Source organism: Artemia franciscana, chromosome 11, assembly GCF_032884065.1.
Source record: "Artemia franciscana chromosome 11, ASM3288406v1, whole genome shotgun sequence".
Taxonomy (NCBI): domain Eukaryota; kingdom Metazoa; phylum Arthropoda; class Branchiopoda; order Anostraca; family Artemiidae; genus Artemia; species Artemia franciscana.
The window spans coordinates 47,895,825-47,911,275 of NC_088873.1; the positions used below are offsets into that span (position 1 = coordinate 47,895,825).

The 15,451-nt window shown below is 34.2% G+C and overlaps 1 protein-coding gene across 3 annotated transcripts; it reads left to right on the forward strand.

Moving 5' to 3' along the window:
* Nucleotides 1-641: 641 nt before the first annotated feature.
* Nucleotides 642-13,760, forward strand: LOC136033315 (zinc finger protein 239-like). Of its 3 annotated transcripts, none has more exons than XM_065714098.1 (4): nt 642-747; nt 9,508-9,621; nt 10,581-10,724; nt 12,355-13,760. In XM_065714098.1, the coding sequence occupies exons 2-4, from the start codon at nt 9,576-9,578 to the stop codon at nt 13,101-13,103; spliced, it is 939 nt and encodes a 312-aa protein (XP_065570170.1). In that variant the 5' UTR covers nt 642-747; nt 9,508-9,575; the 3' UTR covers nt 13,104-13,760. The 3 variants fall into 3 exon arrangements, with proteins under 3 accessions (XP_065570170.1, XP_065570171.1, XP_065570172.1); XM_065714099.1 differs by lacking the exon at nt 642-747 and adding an exon at nt 755-893; XM_065714100.1 differs by lacking the exon at nt 642-747 and adding an exon at nt 3,905-4,182.
* Nucleotides 13,761-15,451: the final 1,691 nt, after the last annotated feature.

The window sequence follows — 15,451 nt, forward strand, 5'->3', positions numbered from 1 at the left end:
GATGTATTTTTCCACAGTCTCTGTGTCGTTTTGGTCTCACTTCTGGAACAGGTATCGTGCAAAAACTGTGTTCTTCTGAGGTGAAGCATATGCTTTGAATTTAGCGAGGTAAGGTTCAATTTTGTGCAGCTCTTCAGGCGTGATGCTGAAGGCGTTGAATATTTCCCGACCTTTTGCTCCAGCCCAGATGAGTAGGTAGGCACACAGTACTTTTTCTGTTTTGCCTGAAAGTGGCCCTGCAAACATCAGCTTAGCGTGTTCTTCAAAGCGGTCCCATTCTTCTGAAAGGGAGTTGACCTCCCAGTTTATTGATGGCTGAAGGACGTCCATTGTTATTTTGATCCCACTTCTGACACCATGTAATGTTGTCTATTGAATAGGTTTATTGACCCAGGCTACCTACAAAAAAACATAACATGAAACTTCCATACAACATAATATAAAAATACTACAGGTACAGTGATGACAGGGTCAAACATGGTTTTTAAGCATGGTTGCTCGTAAAAGTGGATTATCTAGACGTTTCCAGAGGAGTTGCCTACAAGTTGTTCTGGGTATTCGACTGACTGACTGTGTATCAAACAATAATCTGCACAAGAAGTTCAGTCCAATCTTACTTTCTTGGGCTATAATGAGAGAAAGAACTAATGAAAAATCAATTCCGTCTTATTTTTTCATGACAACATCGCTTTTGCTGTAGATATATTTGAAAAATAAACATGTTGCTAAAATAAATTTGAATTAACAGTACGATTTCAGTTTCTGTTTTCTATTAGTTATTATCCACTGTTTTCTAATACATGTAATCACCAAGCCTAGGGTGATTGTTTATGGAAGATTACATCAGGCTTGTAAAGAAATAAATTTGCAAACAACTAATCTGTCTATGGCAGGTAGGCTGTGAAGGAAAAGAAGAAAACATTGGTTCTTACCTAATATATTAACCACACTTGGTTCTTGCTCTGCAATGAAACCGGTTTTCTGTGTCCACTTGGAGATAATCAGCAAAGTCTAAGCAAGATAAGTAGTAACTAGGCTATGCAAGTATTTTTTAATTAAACATTTAATCAAACTGTTCACAGTAACAAAGTGTAGTAAGGAGCAACCTGGCTCTATAGTAAACGAAACTCTAAAAATTGGAATTTTGATGCTAGAAGATACATCAAAATAATTGGATTTTCATGCTGATTTTAAATATACAAGTTTCATCAAATTTAATCTCTGTCATCAAAAGTTACAAGCCTGAGAAAATTTACCTTATTTTGGAAAATAGGGAGAAACACCCCCTAAAAGTCATAGAATCTTAATGAAAATCACACCATTGCATTCAGCATATAAGAGAACCCTACAGCAAAAAATTTGAAGCCTCTTATCTACAAAAATGTGGAATTTTGTATTTTTTGCCAGAAGACAGGATCACAAGTGCATGTTTATTTGTTTTTTTTTTTCTTTTTCCCAGAGGTCATCATTTCAACCAAGTGGTCCTAGAATGTTGCAAGATGGCTAAACCTAATAGAAATGAAAAGTTCTAGTGCCCTTTTTAAGTGACCAAAAGATTGGAGGGCATCTATGCCCCCTCCCACACTCATTTTTCCCAAAGTCAACAGGTCAAAATTTTGAGATAGCCATTTTGTTCCTCTTAGTCAAAAACCATAATAACTATGTATTTGGGGATGACTTACTCCCCTACAGTCCCTGGGGGAGGGGCTGCAAGTTATAAACTTTGACCAGTGTTTATATACAGCAATGGTTATTGGGAAGTGTACAGATGTTTTCAGTTAAATTCTTTTGGTTTTGGGGGTTGTGTTGAGGGGAGGGGGCTATATGGGAATATCTTTCCTTGGAGGAATATGTTGTGGGGGAAGAGAAACTCAAGGAAAATGGTAGAGGATTTTCTAGAATTAATATAAAAAAAACAATGACAAAATAAATATGAAAAAGTTTTTTCAATTGAAAATAAGGAGTAGCATTAAAACTTAAAACAAACAGAGATTATTAAGCATATGAGGGGTTCTAAAAATACTATAGCATAAAGAGCGACGTATTTAGGAGGAAATTAAAACATCACTCTTTATGCTAAAGTATTTTTAGGAATTTCAACTACTTATTCTATGGCCTTTCTGATTCAGGGGTCATTCCTAAAGAATTGGGACAAAACTTAAGATTTAGTATAAAGAGCAAGGTATTAACAAGGGGACAAACCCCCTGATATACATAATAAAAATATAAGAATATAAAAGTTTTTTTATGTAAATTAATTCTCAAGTTACATATATTTTTTACTAATAAAAACGTTTGTAAAAAATTAAAAGTTCTACTTGCTTTTTTAAGTAATCAAAAAATTGGAGGGCAACTACACCTCCTTCCCCACTCCTTATTTCTCAAAATTGTCTGATTAAAATTAAGAGAAAGCCATTTAGCCAAATAGTGAATTAGTATGCAAACTTCATTTTAATAATTTATGTGTGGAGAGCCAAAATCAAACATGCATTAATTCAAAAACGTTCAGAAATTAAATAAAAAAACCTAGTTTTTTTTAACTGAAAGTAAGGAGCAACATTAAAACTTAAAACGAACAGAAATTACTCTGTATATGAAATGGGTTTTCCCCTTTGCAATCCCTTGCTCTTTATGCTAAAGTTTGACTCTTTGCCACAATTCTAATTTTTAAAACAATTAAAAACTTTAGCATAAAGAGTGAGGGATTGCAGAGGGGAAAACTTATTTCATATACATAGTAATTTCTGTTCGGTTTAAGTTTTAATGTTGCTCCTTACTTTCATTTAAAAAAACTAGTTTTTTTATTGAATATAGCCTATAGAGATGCTTTGGTTATGTATTTGATATAATGCATCCTGGGTGGCATGCAATCCATAATTCTCTGCATTGTTTGTGTAGGAAAAACAATAAAAGACCATAAAAACTAACCACTAAAATAAACAAGAACAAACCATAAAAAAAAACAAATGCTAAAATGAAATCAACATCAAGTTCTGGAATGTTTAACTTACTACAATTATCCATTGCTGCTGTGTCCTTTTGATAACCTTTATATTTGTGTTCTTCTTGAAGTTTTCACCTTAATGCTCTTAGCTTTGCATGCAGTTGTTATAGAATTAGTAGTGGTAAATGTAGCTGTGGTTGTGATAGTAATATTAGTTGTAGCATGCACATATTGCCTTTTGGTAAATTTATCTTCCCCTTTAAGCATTTTCTGAAAGTTCCAACTTAATACCCAAGTCTGCTCTTGCAATAGACTCTTTTGACGTTGTGTATGATTACACTGTCTGTTGATTTAGTTCAAACTTCTTCCCCCTCCCCCCCACAGTATTGTAAATGTAGTAGTGTGGTAATAGTAGTGGTGATAGTTTAGTAGGCCCTAGTAGTAGCATGCAAACATTGCCTTTTGTTCAATTGATCATTTACTGAAAGTTCCAAATTAGTAAACTCAGTCATTTCTGAGTTACACCCTTTTGACAACCTGTATATACATAGCCTTATGTGTTTGGTTTGTTTAACACTCCCCTAAATCTCTAAAAGGCTCACCTAAATACCCCTGTTTTTGTTGGAAAGTAAAGGTCAAACATTTATACCTTTCTCAATAGCATATACTTTATGTAAACAATGAAAAAATACCTAACTCACTGCCCTTGTTCTGAGGGCTGGTCATATAGACTTAAGAAAAGCCTTATTTAATTTGAAATTAGAAGTTCTAGTTCCTATTTTCACAGTGAAGGCTGGTTTTGGATATTTTGCTGGTTGTGGCGGCTGTTTGGATATTTCCATCCTGTGAAAAATAAAAATGCAATGCAAATATTTTGGCAATACCTCTGCTCAGCTTTCTTCAGTGCAATTTTTGACCATAGCCTCAAATTAGCTACAATATTTTTTAACTGTAGGAAAGATAAAGCAAATACCATACTGGGGAGTGGTGTTTGTAGGATCTACTGTTCTTGCAGCCACTTCTATATTCACATAACTCAACAACAATTAGGAGAACAGATGTTGGAAAACAGATCTTCAGTTGAAAAAGCCATGAAACTATGCCAAAGGCCCAAGATGTTTTATACCACCTTGGCCCAGCATATGTACAACAAGCCACACTATTTCATTTTGTATTAAGATATATCCATAATATGGTCATATGGTTCCAGACCTGTTAAGCAGTTGGCTTTTAAAAAGGTACTAATTAAATTGACCTTAGATTTAGTATCTGAAATTGCCATTTAATATCAGTTTTTTATTCAGGTATCCTTTTACCATATCAGCAGGGCCTATTTTCATTTTAGCAGTTGCTTTTCTATGGTTTGTTCTTATCCATTTTAGTGGTTATTTTTTATGGTCTTTTATTATTTTTCTATCTCTGCACTGAGGATGGCTGAGCAGAAGTTTTTGCCTAAAAAGTTGCATTGCCATTTTGCTGTTTTCCTGGCTGGAAATATCCTTGCTTTTTGTCCTGTTTGAGTATTGTCTCTACTTGCCATAGTTAGCCAGTGTGGTCTTGGAAATTGTTTTGACTATTAGATGTTGATTATATTACAATTGCTGCACTTGTTTTGCTGGGCCAAATTTCTATACTTTCAAACAATAATTGAAAAGAGCAACAACAACAAATATGATAAGATTGTTCATAAAAAATATAGGTGCATAAGAGCATGTTGACAATATTTTACTAAATTTTGTGAGCCAAATGTTTTGCTAAATTTCTTAAGAAGACAATTTTATTAAACAATGCCTCATTAATTGGTGATGAGCCTCTGTGCAAAAGTCTAGACAGCAAAGTAGCAATGCTACTTGGCAGTTTCAAATTTGTTGGTAGATTTTGTCTGAAAATACTATTTTTACATATAAGAACAATTTTTGCTCAAAGAAAAGCTGTCAAAACACAAGTTGTACTCTGCCTTGCAAAAAGTGGGGTAGTATTGTTGCAATGCTACTTGGCTGTTTTCATGGCCTAGTAAACTTTGTTGGTAGATTTTGTCTGAAAGTAGCAGTGCTTCCACTATCCTGGAATTTTGGGGATTTCCCCAAATATCAGTATTGTAAAAAAAAAAAAAATTGGTTTGCCAAAAATTCTCTTTCATTCAGGGTTGCCATTTGCTCTCTAGTTTTATCTGTATATTAAAGAAACAATTAGCTTAGACTCAGTGGAAAACAAGTGGTGGGTGACAGAATACATTAGAGTTAAACAGTTTGGAATATATATTTGCACATTAAGGGGGGGGGGGTTAGTTTATTTTATGTTAAGTTACCCACTTGTGTGCAAATGTATACCAAATTTGGTTCTGAAGTATTATATATTTCATCATGTTTTGGTATTTTTCATTAGGATTCCACTAGCTACACTTCTTGAGTGTTGGTGCTATAATGCAAGTACCTTTAAGTACCAATTAAAGGAATTGATGGTCTTGCCAGGAATCTTTGCCATTGGAAATTTTTTTGTTTTGCTTCATGTGGCATGTAAAAATTAAGTACTTTTCCACTTTCCCTGACAAATTATCTTCATATGAGTATTATCCTCATATGTATTCCCCTCCTCCTCCACTCACCCTTGCTACTCTGGTTCCCTCCCCCTATAATATTTTTGGTGGGCGTCCATGCTTGATTGAGTGGTTCAAGTGCAGTCTAGAATCTTTTTATAGCCTAGGAAAATTGTTTAGTAAATGAATGAAATTTTACTGAATAGATATTCTGCTCAAATTAAAGCATTGGAATTTTTTAAAATTCCTAGATCTACCTACACAACTTCTAATGCTTCAGCAACTATTAAAGCTGTATGAAGGCTAATCCTGAGATAAAAAAAAATTGTGGTAGAATTGGATTTGCCATTCAAATCTTTTCCTAAGTATAATTTTCTTACTGTCAAAATTGCAGCCCCTTCCTTCTGCTACTTGTAATGAGAAAAAATGAAACTATAAATCATTTCCTAATTCAGAGAATAGTTGGTTAAAACAAAAGAGATCCTAAAAAATAATCCATATAGAAGTTCTATATTAGCCTATAGCCAAAAGTAGAAATTTGTTATTATAATAGAATAGAATATAATATACTTATTCACTACAATAGCCATTGCTAGCATTAGCATGTCATGACAAAAATAATTTGTACCTTCAAAAACACTCACAGGAAAATATAAACAAACATTATATTAATCAAACATTAAATATTAATCATGTCAATATTATTAGAGATTGTTTCCCTGTAAAGTTTTATCTTATTTTCAGACCTATTTTTACAGACAATTGGTCTTTGTTTCTTACTCTGCTGCTTGGTTTCTGTATTTGAAGATAGATCAAATAGTTCACAGTAATGAATTATGAATAACTTGACCCAACAGGATCTAAAACTCTAAAAAACAGCAACTACAAAACAAAAAGAGCTGTTTTTGTTTTTGATATTCTTTTTTTATGGCACTTGGTATTAACCAAGTGACATATAGCAATTGCAAATTCTGTAGGTCTGTCAGTCTGTCAGTCCTGGTTTTGTTACTTTAGGCCCTTCCAGGTAAGCTAGAACAATGAAATTTGGCAGGCTTATATCAGGGACCGGACCAGGTTAAATTAGAAATAGTCGTTTTCTCGATTTGACGATCTGGGAGGGGGGGCTGTTTAATTCGGAAAAAATGAAGTATTTTTAACTTATGAATGGTTGATCAGATCTTAATTAAATTTGAAGTTTGGAAGGATATTGTGTCTCAGAGCTGTTATTTTAAATCCCGACTGGGTCTGGTGACATTGGGGGGAGGGAGTTGGGAGGGAGAACGGATCCGCTCTCTTTGGGTTAGTTGGGGGGGGGGGGGTTAATTCTGAAAAATTAGAAAAAAATGAGGTATTTTTAACTTACGAATGGGTGATCGGATCTCAATGAAATTTGACATTTAGAAGGATATCGTGTCTTGAATCTCTTATTTTAAATCCCGACCGGATCTGGTGACATTGGGGGGGGGGGAACCTAAAATCATGGAAAACGCTTAGATTGGAGGGATTGGGATGAAACTGGGTGGGAAAAATAAGCAGAAGTCTTAGATACATGATTGACATAATTGGAACGGATCCGCTCTATTGGGGGGGGGGGGGTAATTCTGAAAAATTAGAAAAAATGACGTATTTTTAACTTACAAAGGAGTGATTGGATCTTCATGAAACTTCATATTTAGAAGGACCTTGTAACTCTGATCTCTTATTTTAAATCTCAACCGGATCAAGCGTAATTGGGGGGGGGGTCAGTTGGGGGGACTGGAAATCTTAGAAAATACATCAAGCGGTGAGATCAGGATGAAACTGGATGGGGAGAATAGAAACCTGTCTAAGATACATGACTGACATAACCGACCTGGATCTGCTCTCTTTGGTGGAGTTGGGGGGGGGATAATTTGGAAAAATGAGGTATTTGTAACTTACGAAAGGGTGACCAGAATGAAATTTGATATTTAGAAGGATCTTGTGCTTTAACGCTCTAATTTTAAATTCCGACCAGATCCTGTGACATTGGGGGCAGTTGGAGGGAGAAACCGGAATTCTTGGAAAACATGAAAATTGGGGTATTTTTATCTTACGAATAGGTGATCGGATCTTAATGAAACTTGATATACATATATAGAAGGATCATATGTCTCAGACGCTCCATTTTCGACTCGAATTGGATCCGGGGACATAGGGGGCTGGAGGAGGGAAACAGAAATCTTGGAAAATGCTGAGAGTGGAGAGATTGGAATGAAACTTGATCGAAAGAATAAGCACAAGTTCTAGTTACGGGATTGACATAATTGGAACGGATCTGTTCTCTTTGGAGGAGCTAGGGGGGGGGGGGTGTTTGTTAATTTGGAAAAATCAAAAAAATTGAGGTATTTTTAACTTAAGAACGGGTGACTGGATCTTAATGAAATTTGATATTTAGAAGGAATTCATGTCTCAGAGCTCTTATTTCAGATTCCGATCAGATCTGTTGACATTGGGGGGAGTTGGAGGGGGAAATCTTCCCCAAGTTGCTTACTAAATTTTCTTGATACTAAGCCTCTTGATACTTTTCTTAATATTTCTTGATACTAAATATTCAATTATCTTGAAAAACAAAATAATTTGCTTGATTTTATGTTCTGGATATAGTGCATCTTTTTTTTAATAAAATACAGCTATTGCAGCAATATTAAAAGGATGGGGGATCACTTTATGTCTGTTACATAGCCAGAGGATTTCCTCATACTTGATAAACTTGGGACTTGAATAATCTTAGGGTAAAGGTTGCTCTTAGTAAAAAAAGACACTACCATCTTTCTTCCAAGTAGGTGATCTGAAGAACAGAGTTTAATAATATCTGAATAATTTGATAGACAAAGGAACCAGGGTATACAGGGTATAACTCTACTTCTAGAACAGCTTTAATATAAATTTGATTCAAATCTGATAACGCCTTGAGTTTGATAAGCTTTTCGAGGTCAAATTTCAGCATTAGTACCTAAAAATCTTAGAAATTTATTCACTCTTAGGCTGTTCTCACTAGACTATCTTTACATATGTCCTTGTTTTCTTATCTTGTTTTCTAAGAACAATCTAGTCAAACAAAGGAGACAGCTATGCAGAAACACATGTCTGCAAATTCATTCAGATTACCACTATTTTGAACAGAAATGAAAATGGAAGAAACCAAAACTAAAGGAAAATAAGATTGAACTTACCGTACCTCCAGAAAAATACTGTCGACGAAAAACGAGCCATAAAAAGAAATGATTAATTTTAAATCTAGTAAATAGATTGAAATTGATACAGTGCACAGTTCATGGAGAATTACTAAGAACAATTTTCCCTGTAAAACAATAGATAATATTTTTACTTAAAATCATTTTATATTAATCTGTCCTATCTCCCTACTTCAGGGCACTGAACAAAACCAATTTAGTGATTTCGTCTTCTTGTATCCTTGCAAATCTATTGGTATACCTTCATTCATGATACAATAATTAAACTTAAATCAATTTGTTCTTTGTGCATACATTAAGCACACAATATCTAAATCTAAGCACTTCAAGATTACCAAGTTTGTGAACATTAGGCTATATCAACTAAGTCATCATTTTAAGCTCTGAACTTCTACAAATCTTATCTCTATGTTTCTCTTGCCATTAAAAAACAAATGGGATCTGACCTTCCAACATTGGACTTATGAAATTTCTTTTATGCAGGATACCAATATTCTCCTGTCAATTGTTGCAGTTTAAGAGGATATCTTTACAAATCTCTGTCTTGTAAAATAGCCTTTTCCGCCCCTCCTACTCTGAAACTATTAACTAAAAGGAAATGAACCACTGACTAATGGAACACAAATTTCTTGGTTTTTGGGGTATTTTGTGGTTAAGGGTAAGGAAATTATGACTTCATCCTTCCCCCCTCCTGTCACTCTATTAGAATGTACACATTTACAATGTTCACAGGATTTTAAAACTGCGGGCAAATACAAAACCTTTTGTAATTTTTTTCTTTCGGAATTTACTATTTTTTCCCTCTTTTGCAGTGTGAGTTTTGTTCAATACTTATTTTGGTTAGAAGAAGAAAGTGACGGCTCCTCTGAAAATCCACAATATGGCTGAACAAATTCCCTCTTTTGAGTTCGTTGCTATTAAGCAGGGTAAGTTTGGCTTTGGTCAATTTAGCTTTATTTTTGAGTTTCTAATAGTTTTTCATGCTTCACTGAAGAAAAATGGCATTAGCCTTTAGGGAGTGTGAGAGGACTAGAATATTTTTCTTCCTTGTGGTTTTAAAATATGGGAATATTTTTCTTCCTTTTTTGATTTGAAATTTGACTACATTATTCCTTTAAGTCAAGTTTTCTCTAGCTTTCATATATTCATTTATAGTAGGTTCTGTTTATTTATGTTTAACATGTTATATGGTTTTATTTCTGTCCTTTTTCTTTCAGTCCTGCTATTTACTTTCCTTTGATTCATTTTAAATTACGAAGTTGTTTACTTTGCCTTTTAGTTTTAGAGTCCATACTGCTGTCTAGCGGTGGTTTTTTCTCTATACATTTCTAAAGCCCATACAAAATAAGTGGTGGGTATTTCATGGTTTTAGGTTGACATTAAGGAATATAATCCCTGGCCAATGTCCTGGAAACGAAGGGCTCGAGTTGTTACGGCATTGTGAGATCCCCAGAAAACAGTCCCTGTTACCATGGCCTCTTAATGGAACTTTCACAAACTTTCAAATAGTTTGTAGAATAACTCTAAAATCCGGAATTTTGATACAAATAGGTGCATTAAAAGTATCGGACTCTTATGCTGATTCTATAATATATATATATATATATATGTACAAATAATTTGTTGAAAAGAAAATACATTTAAATGATTCTTCTGGATGTGGTAATGCCACCAAACAGTACGCTAGTTACATTTAAAGACTAGTTGTCTCACGGCAAAGTTTCTGCGAAAATGTTTGCTACTCGGCTGCATCTATGAGTTGCTGGAGATTTGCCATCGGGAAACAAGCTAAATAATGAAATTTTTCAGATAAAAGTGGAACTACTTCCTAATTTATGATTTTCTGGTTTAAGGTAGGTGTAAATAATGAATGTTTTTATTTCAGAGATTAAAGCTGAAGAAGAGATCTTCCGCACAACCGATTCTACCTCTTCGTTGGATCGTGAAGACCCCAAGACGACCTTTTCTTTCTCTCTAGTAGAGGTTAAGGAAGACCCTGAATTGGCTCAAATAGCTAATAATGACGAAGGTATAACTACGTGCGAGAGAAAAATTTACAACCACAACCACTCATACCAACCACTCATACCAACCACTACAGACGCAACCACTTTTTCAAGTAGAAACCTTCGGAAAAAAGTTCTTTTGGTGTGCCACCTTGTCATATAATCCTTTATGGGATACCAAGTAAAACCGTATTGAACTTGGATCTTCGAAAAGCAATAAAGATCTTTGCCGATTTCGGTTGGAAACAGATATAGAAAAATTCTTGTAAGACCATAAAAACTTTGCGTATACTAACAAAATAATCAAGTAATCCGAATAATCTTGACGATTAGACTCCAGTGCTAATTATAGCCGAGCTAGGTGTATGTGGTATTACGTTTCTTATTTTAGACTTTTTGTTCTAAGGGATAATCTTTTGTTGATTGTTACTAGTCTTATTTTAATAGCTTGTTCTTTCTCTCATACCATCTTTTGTTTTATTTGTTGTCTGAGAAACAGTACTACAGTCTAGGTTTATTGTATCTCCCTGTGTTTTGTTTCCCTACGATTTAGCCTTCTGAAAGTTATTTACAGTAAGTTTATGCTCATGCCGTAGCAGGGTCATTACGAATGATATAAACTTGTACATAAACTTTTTAATGCATGTATAAGTTGTTACTGGTATAAACTCTTACCTAAATGTACCGGTACTCATCTTACAGTTAACGCGGCCAATATGAAAAGCTATTTACTCATGTTTACGGTAGTTTTTTTCGCTTTGATTTCTGTGTAACGTCCTTGTCTTAAATGTCCTTTTGTCTTAAGTTAAAAAAAAAAGAAAAAAGGTGTCACTGTCTCACTGCATTCTTAACGAAAAAAGACAACTTTTCCTGTTGCTGAATATGGGGGGGGGCTTTAATTCCTCTAAATTGGATTTTCGACTATGGTGATTCAAGCGGCACAGTGTATTTATCTTGATCCAAGATCATTTTGAAGGGTTTCAGGCTATTCTTGTGATCTTTTTAAATTATTTCTTCGCAAACTATTATAAAGATTAATCGAAATACTAGTTACCATTTCCAAATCAGCTGTAAATGACGATTCTTTCTAACCTAGCAGTTTTATTTCAAATAGATGTTTTAAGTTTTTGATTACTTAAATAATCAATAATTTATAGAAATTATTATTAAATAAATAATAATTTGATAGAGCGTTGTTTCCTAGGTTACAGCAGACGCTGCATAATTAGGAAAGAGATCAAAAAAGTTTGTGCCAAGTGTTACTTGTTCCATGAGAGACCCTCTCCTAGAATAATGGAGAATATCAAAACACTGGTACGTTCTAATCTTAGCTTCTCACTACCAAAAATACCACTTTATTACTAAAGATTCAGCCTCAACCTCAACATTCGAAATTTAAACAGCACAACTACTTTGGGGCCTAAACCGTTCTAGTAACGGTTTAATTCTCTTCAATCTGATCACCATGTCTAAAAATTTCTTGTCGGTTTCTAAATGACTTTCAGTCCTTAAATTATGTTTGTTTAAAGTTAGTTGAATTTGAGGTTTTCGTTTGAATAGATTTGACAACCTGGAAAGAAACTAATTATAAACAGGTACTTCTGTGTCATGGTAGATTTGGATTTATAAAGTTTAAACTAACTTATATTTTAGGTATTCAAGCTCCAATCCAATTTTGCAAAATCGAGTCGATGGAAGCACAGTCGTCTTCTATAAGTAAAAGATGCCATCAGTGCCATTTATGCAACAAGCAATTTTTTAATAGTTATAGTCTAAACATACATCAAAGAACTCACACTGGAGAGAAACCCTACAGCTGTGATATATGTGAAAAAAAGTTTTCTCTGATATCAAGTTTAAATAAACACCATAGAATTCATACCGGAGATAAACCTTATGTGTGTGCCTTGTGCGAGAAAAGGTTTTCATCTAGTTCTGATTTGAGTAAACATCGAAGAGTGCATACAGGGGAAAAACCCTACAAATGTGATATCTGCAATAATCTGTTTACTTTGGCTTCAAGTTTAAGTAAACATCAAAGGATACACACCGGGGATAAACCGTTCGGGTGTTCCATATGCGAAAAAAAATTTTCTACTAGTTCTGATTTGAGTAGACATAAAAACACTCATACGGGAGAAAAACCCTACAAATGCAGCGTGTGTGAAAAAAAGTATTCCGACAATTCTTCACTGAGGAAACATCAAAGAACACATACAGGGGATAAACCGCACGTGTGTGCCATATGCGATAAAAGGTTTTCTACCAGTTCTGATTTGAGAAGGCATCAAAATACTCACACAGGGGAAAAGCCCTACACCTGTGGCCTCTGTGAAAAGAAGTATTCTGACACTTCTTCTTTGAGAAGACACCAGAGTGTACACGAAGGGGGAAACCCATAACCACCAAGTATATGTGAAATTATTTTTTGTGGAACACCGAAAGAAAATCACTTGTGACGTAATGACCGGAAAATGATCCAACAGCCGCTTAATATACTAACTTTGTTTAATATTGTTTATTTTATGATACTAATTATTTTGTTACATGAACATGTATTATGTCAATTACTAATTAATTTATAATGGAGAATAACTAATAAAATTTACGTATAATTATTAGCTAAAATTGTCAATCGACTTAAATTTAGAATTGTTATAATTATATGTAATATGTTAATTTATTATTATTATACTAATTTAATTATTGCATGTGTTTTGTAATTAATTTATCGTTTTATTTCTCTCTCGTTCTTTCCTAAGAAATAGTTTTTTTTTGTCTGTTGATGATTCTGTTTGCTTCTGATAGCGTAAATTACATTGTTTGCTGCTGTGTATTTTAGTTCGCTCTACAAACTCTTGCTATTGGAGACTAAACTGACATATTTTCTATTTATTTTTTAATAAACTTTCTCCATTTGAAAAAAGAAGCTTCCTTTCTTTGACGTCGTTCCAAAATTCAGCATATATATTAAATGTTCTTTTGTCCGAGTTGATGTAGCTCTATATTAAGATCTTTAATGGAACTGCTGTAAAAAAAAACAAAAAAAAAAAACAAAACATAGTGATAATCCTGATAATATAAAAAATAAAAATTGGAAGTACCAAGATCAGTAAAAAAAGAAATCTGGTTGTTTGAGTGTGTTGAGTGGAAATTTACTCAACCACACATAAATTAAATCACTAGAAAAGTTTATAATTCCATTTTACTGAAAAATATCTCCCATTCTCAGGTGAGCAGTTCTTGATATATGCCGTATTTTGGTTGTATAACTAAAAGACGTCACCAGTGCCATATGTGCAATCAGAGATTTTTGAGCAATTTGTGTCTGGATGTATGTCAAACGACTCACATTGTAGAGAAATCCTGCTGCTGGGGTTCATCAGAATTTTTTTTTTCCTCTCTCTATTTCTCTTCCTTTCTCTCAGGTTTTAATAAGGAACACAGAATTATTAGTGGAGATAAACTTTACCAGTTTGCCTTACGCGAGACGCTGAAGTGATTCCCGCAAGCTAATTCTTTTTTCAAGCCCTTTCAGTTTGTAAATGCAAAGGTGACCCTGAGTACTGAGAAAAGCAGTATCCCATCTCTTGGTGTCGTAGGTAACCGATTTACAAGTCTAATACCAAAACTCACAGATATTGACTTCCAGTTGCACAAGCTGCCATATGTTTTCAGTTCTAAGATTCGAACAAAATGGCCAAACGCTTGATGTAGAAAAAATATGCAAAACAAGAAACTTCGCTGAGTTTTTCCATGCCTGGCTGAGCTCACCAAGAGGGAACTTTCCATCGTGCATTTTAAAATAGACAAAGAAATGGATGAGTAATTTCAAAACTTAAAAAAGAAAAGTTTATTGAAGAATGGAAGCATTGAAGTCCCCTTGTCAAAAATTTATATCTAGGAACAAAAGATAAATTTCCTCCAATTATGTCCCCACAGACAATCAGAGAAGGTTCCACAATTTCGAGAACCTCTATTCAGCCCATCTGACTCATGTTCAAGAACACAAATCTGGAAACAAGGATGAAAAAGATTAATGAAGTATGAACTGCATTTTTTCCTCCTTTTCTGTGGGAAGGAAAATTTTGATGGTGAGGCAAGACGCTATGTTTTCAAAGACTGTTAACTGCTTTGAGCAGGAAGAAAACTTGTTGCATAAACGGAATTTTAACATACGACTCAAATTTTGAACCAAGATTCTTCCATTGAATGTAAAAACGTATCTTCTGTTATTTCGTATTTTACTTTGTCTGTTTTTATGGCACTTGGTATATACCAAGGATCTTGGTTCCTTGGTAATGGTTAATTTAGAAAAATTTTAAAAATGTGGTATTTCTAACTTACGAACGGGTGATCGGATCATAATCAAATTTGATATTTAGAAGGATATTTTGTCTCAGAGCTCTTATTTTAAATCTCGACCGGATCCGGAGACATTGGGGGAGTCAGAGGAGGAAACTTAAAATCTTAGAAAACACCTAAGAGTGGAGGGATCGGGGTGAAATTTGATGGGAAAAATAAGCACAAATTCTTAGATACGTGATTGACATAACCGGAACGCATCCACTCTCTTGGGGGGTGGGTGTAATTCGGCAAAATCAAAAAAATAAAATATTTTTAACTTATGAACCAGTGATGGGATCTTAATTGAATTTGATATTTAGGAGGACTTCGTAACTCAGACCTCTTATTTTTAATCCCGACCAGATCCAATGTCATTGGGGGGAGCCAAAAATCTTGTAAAACG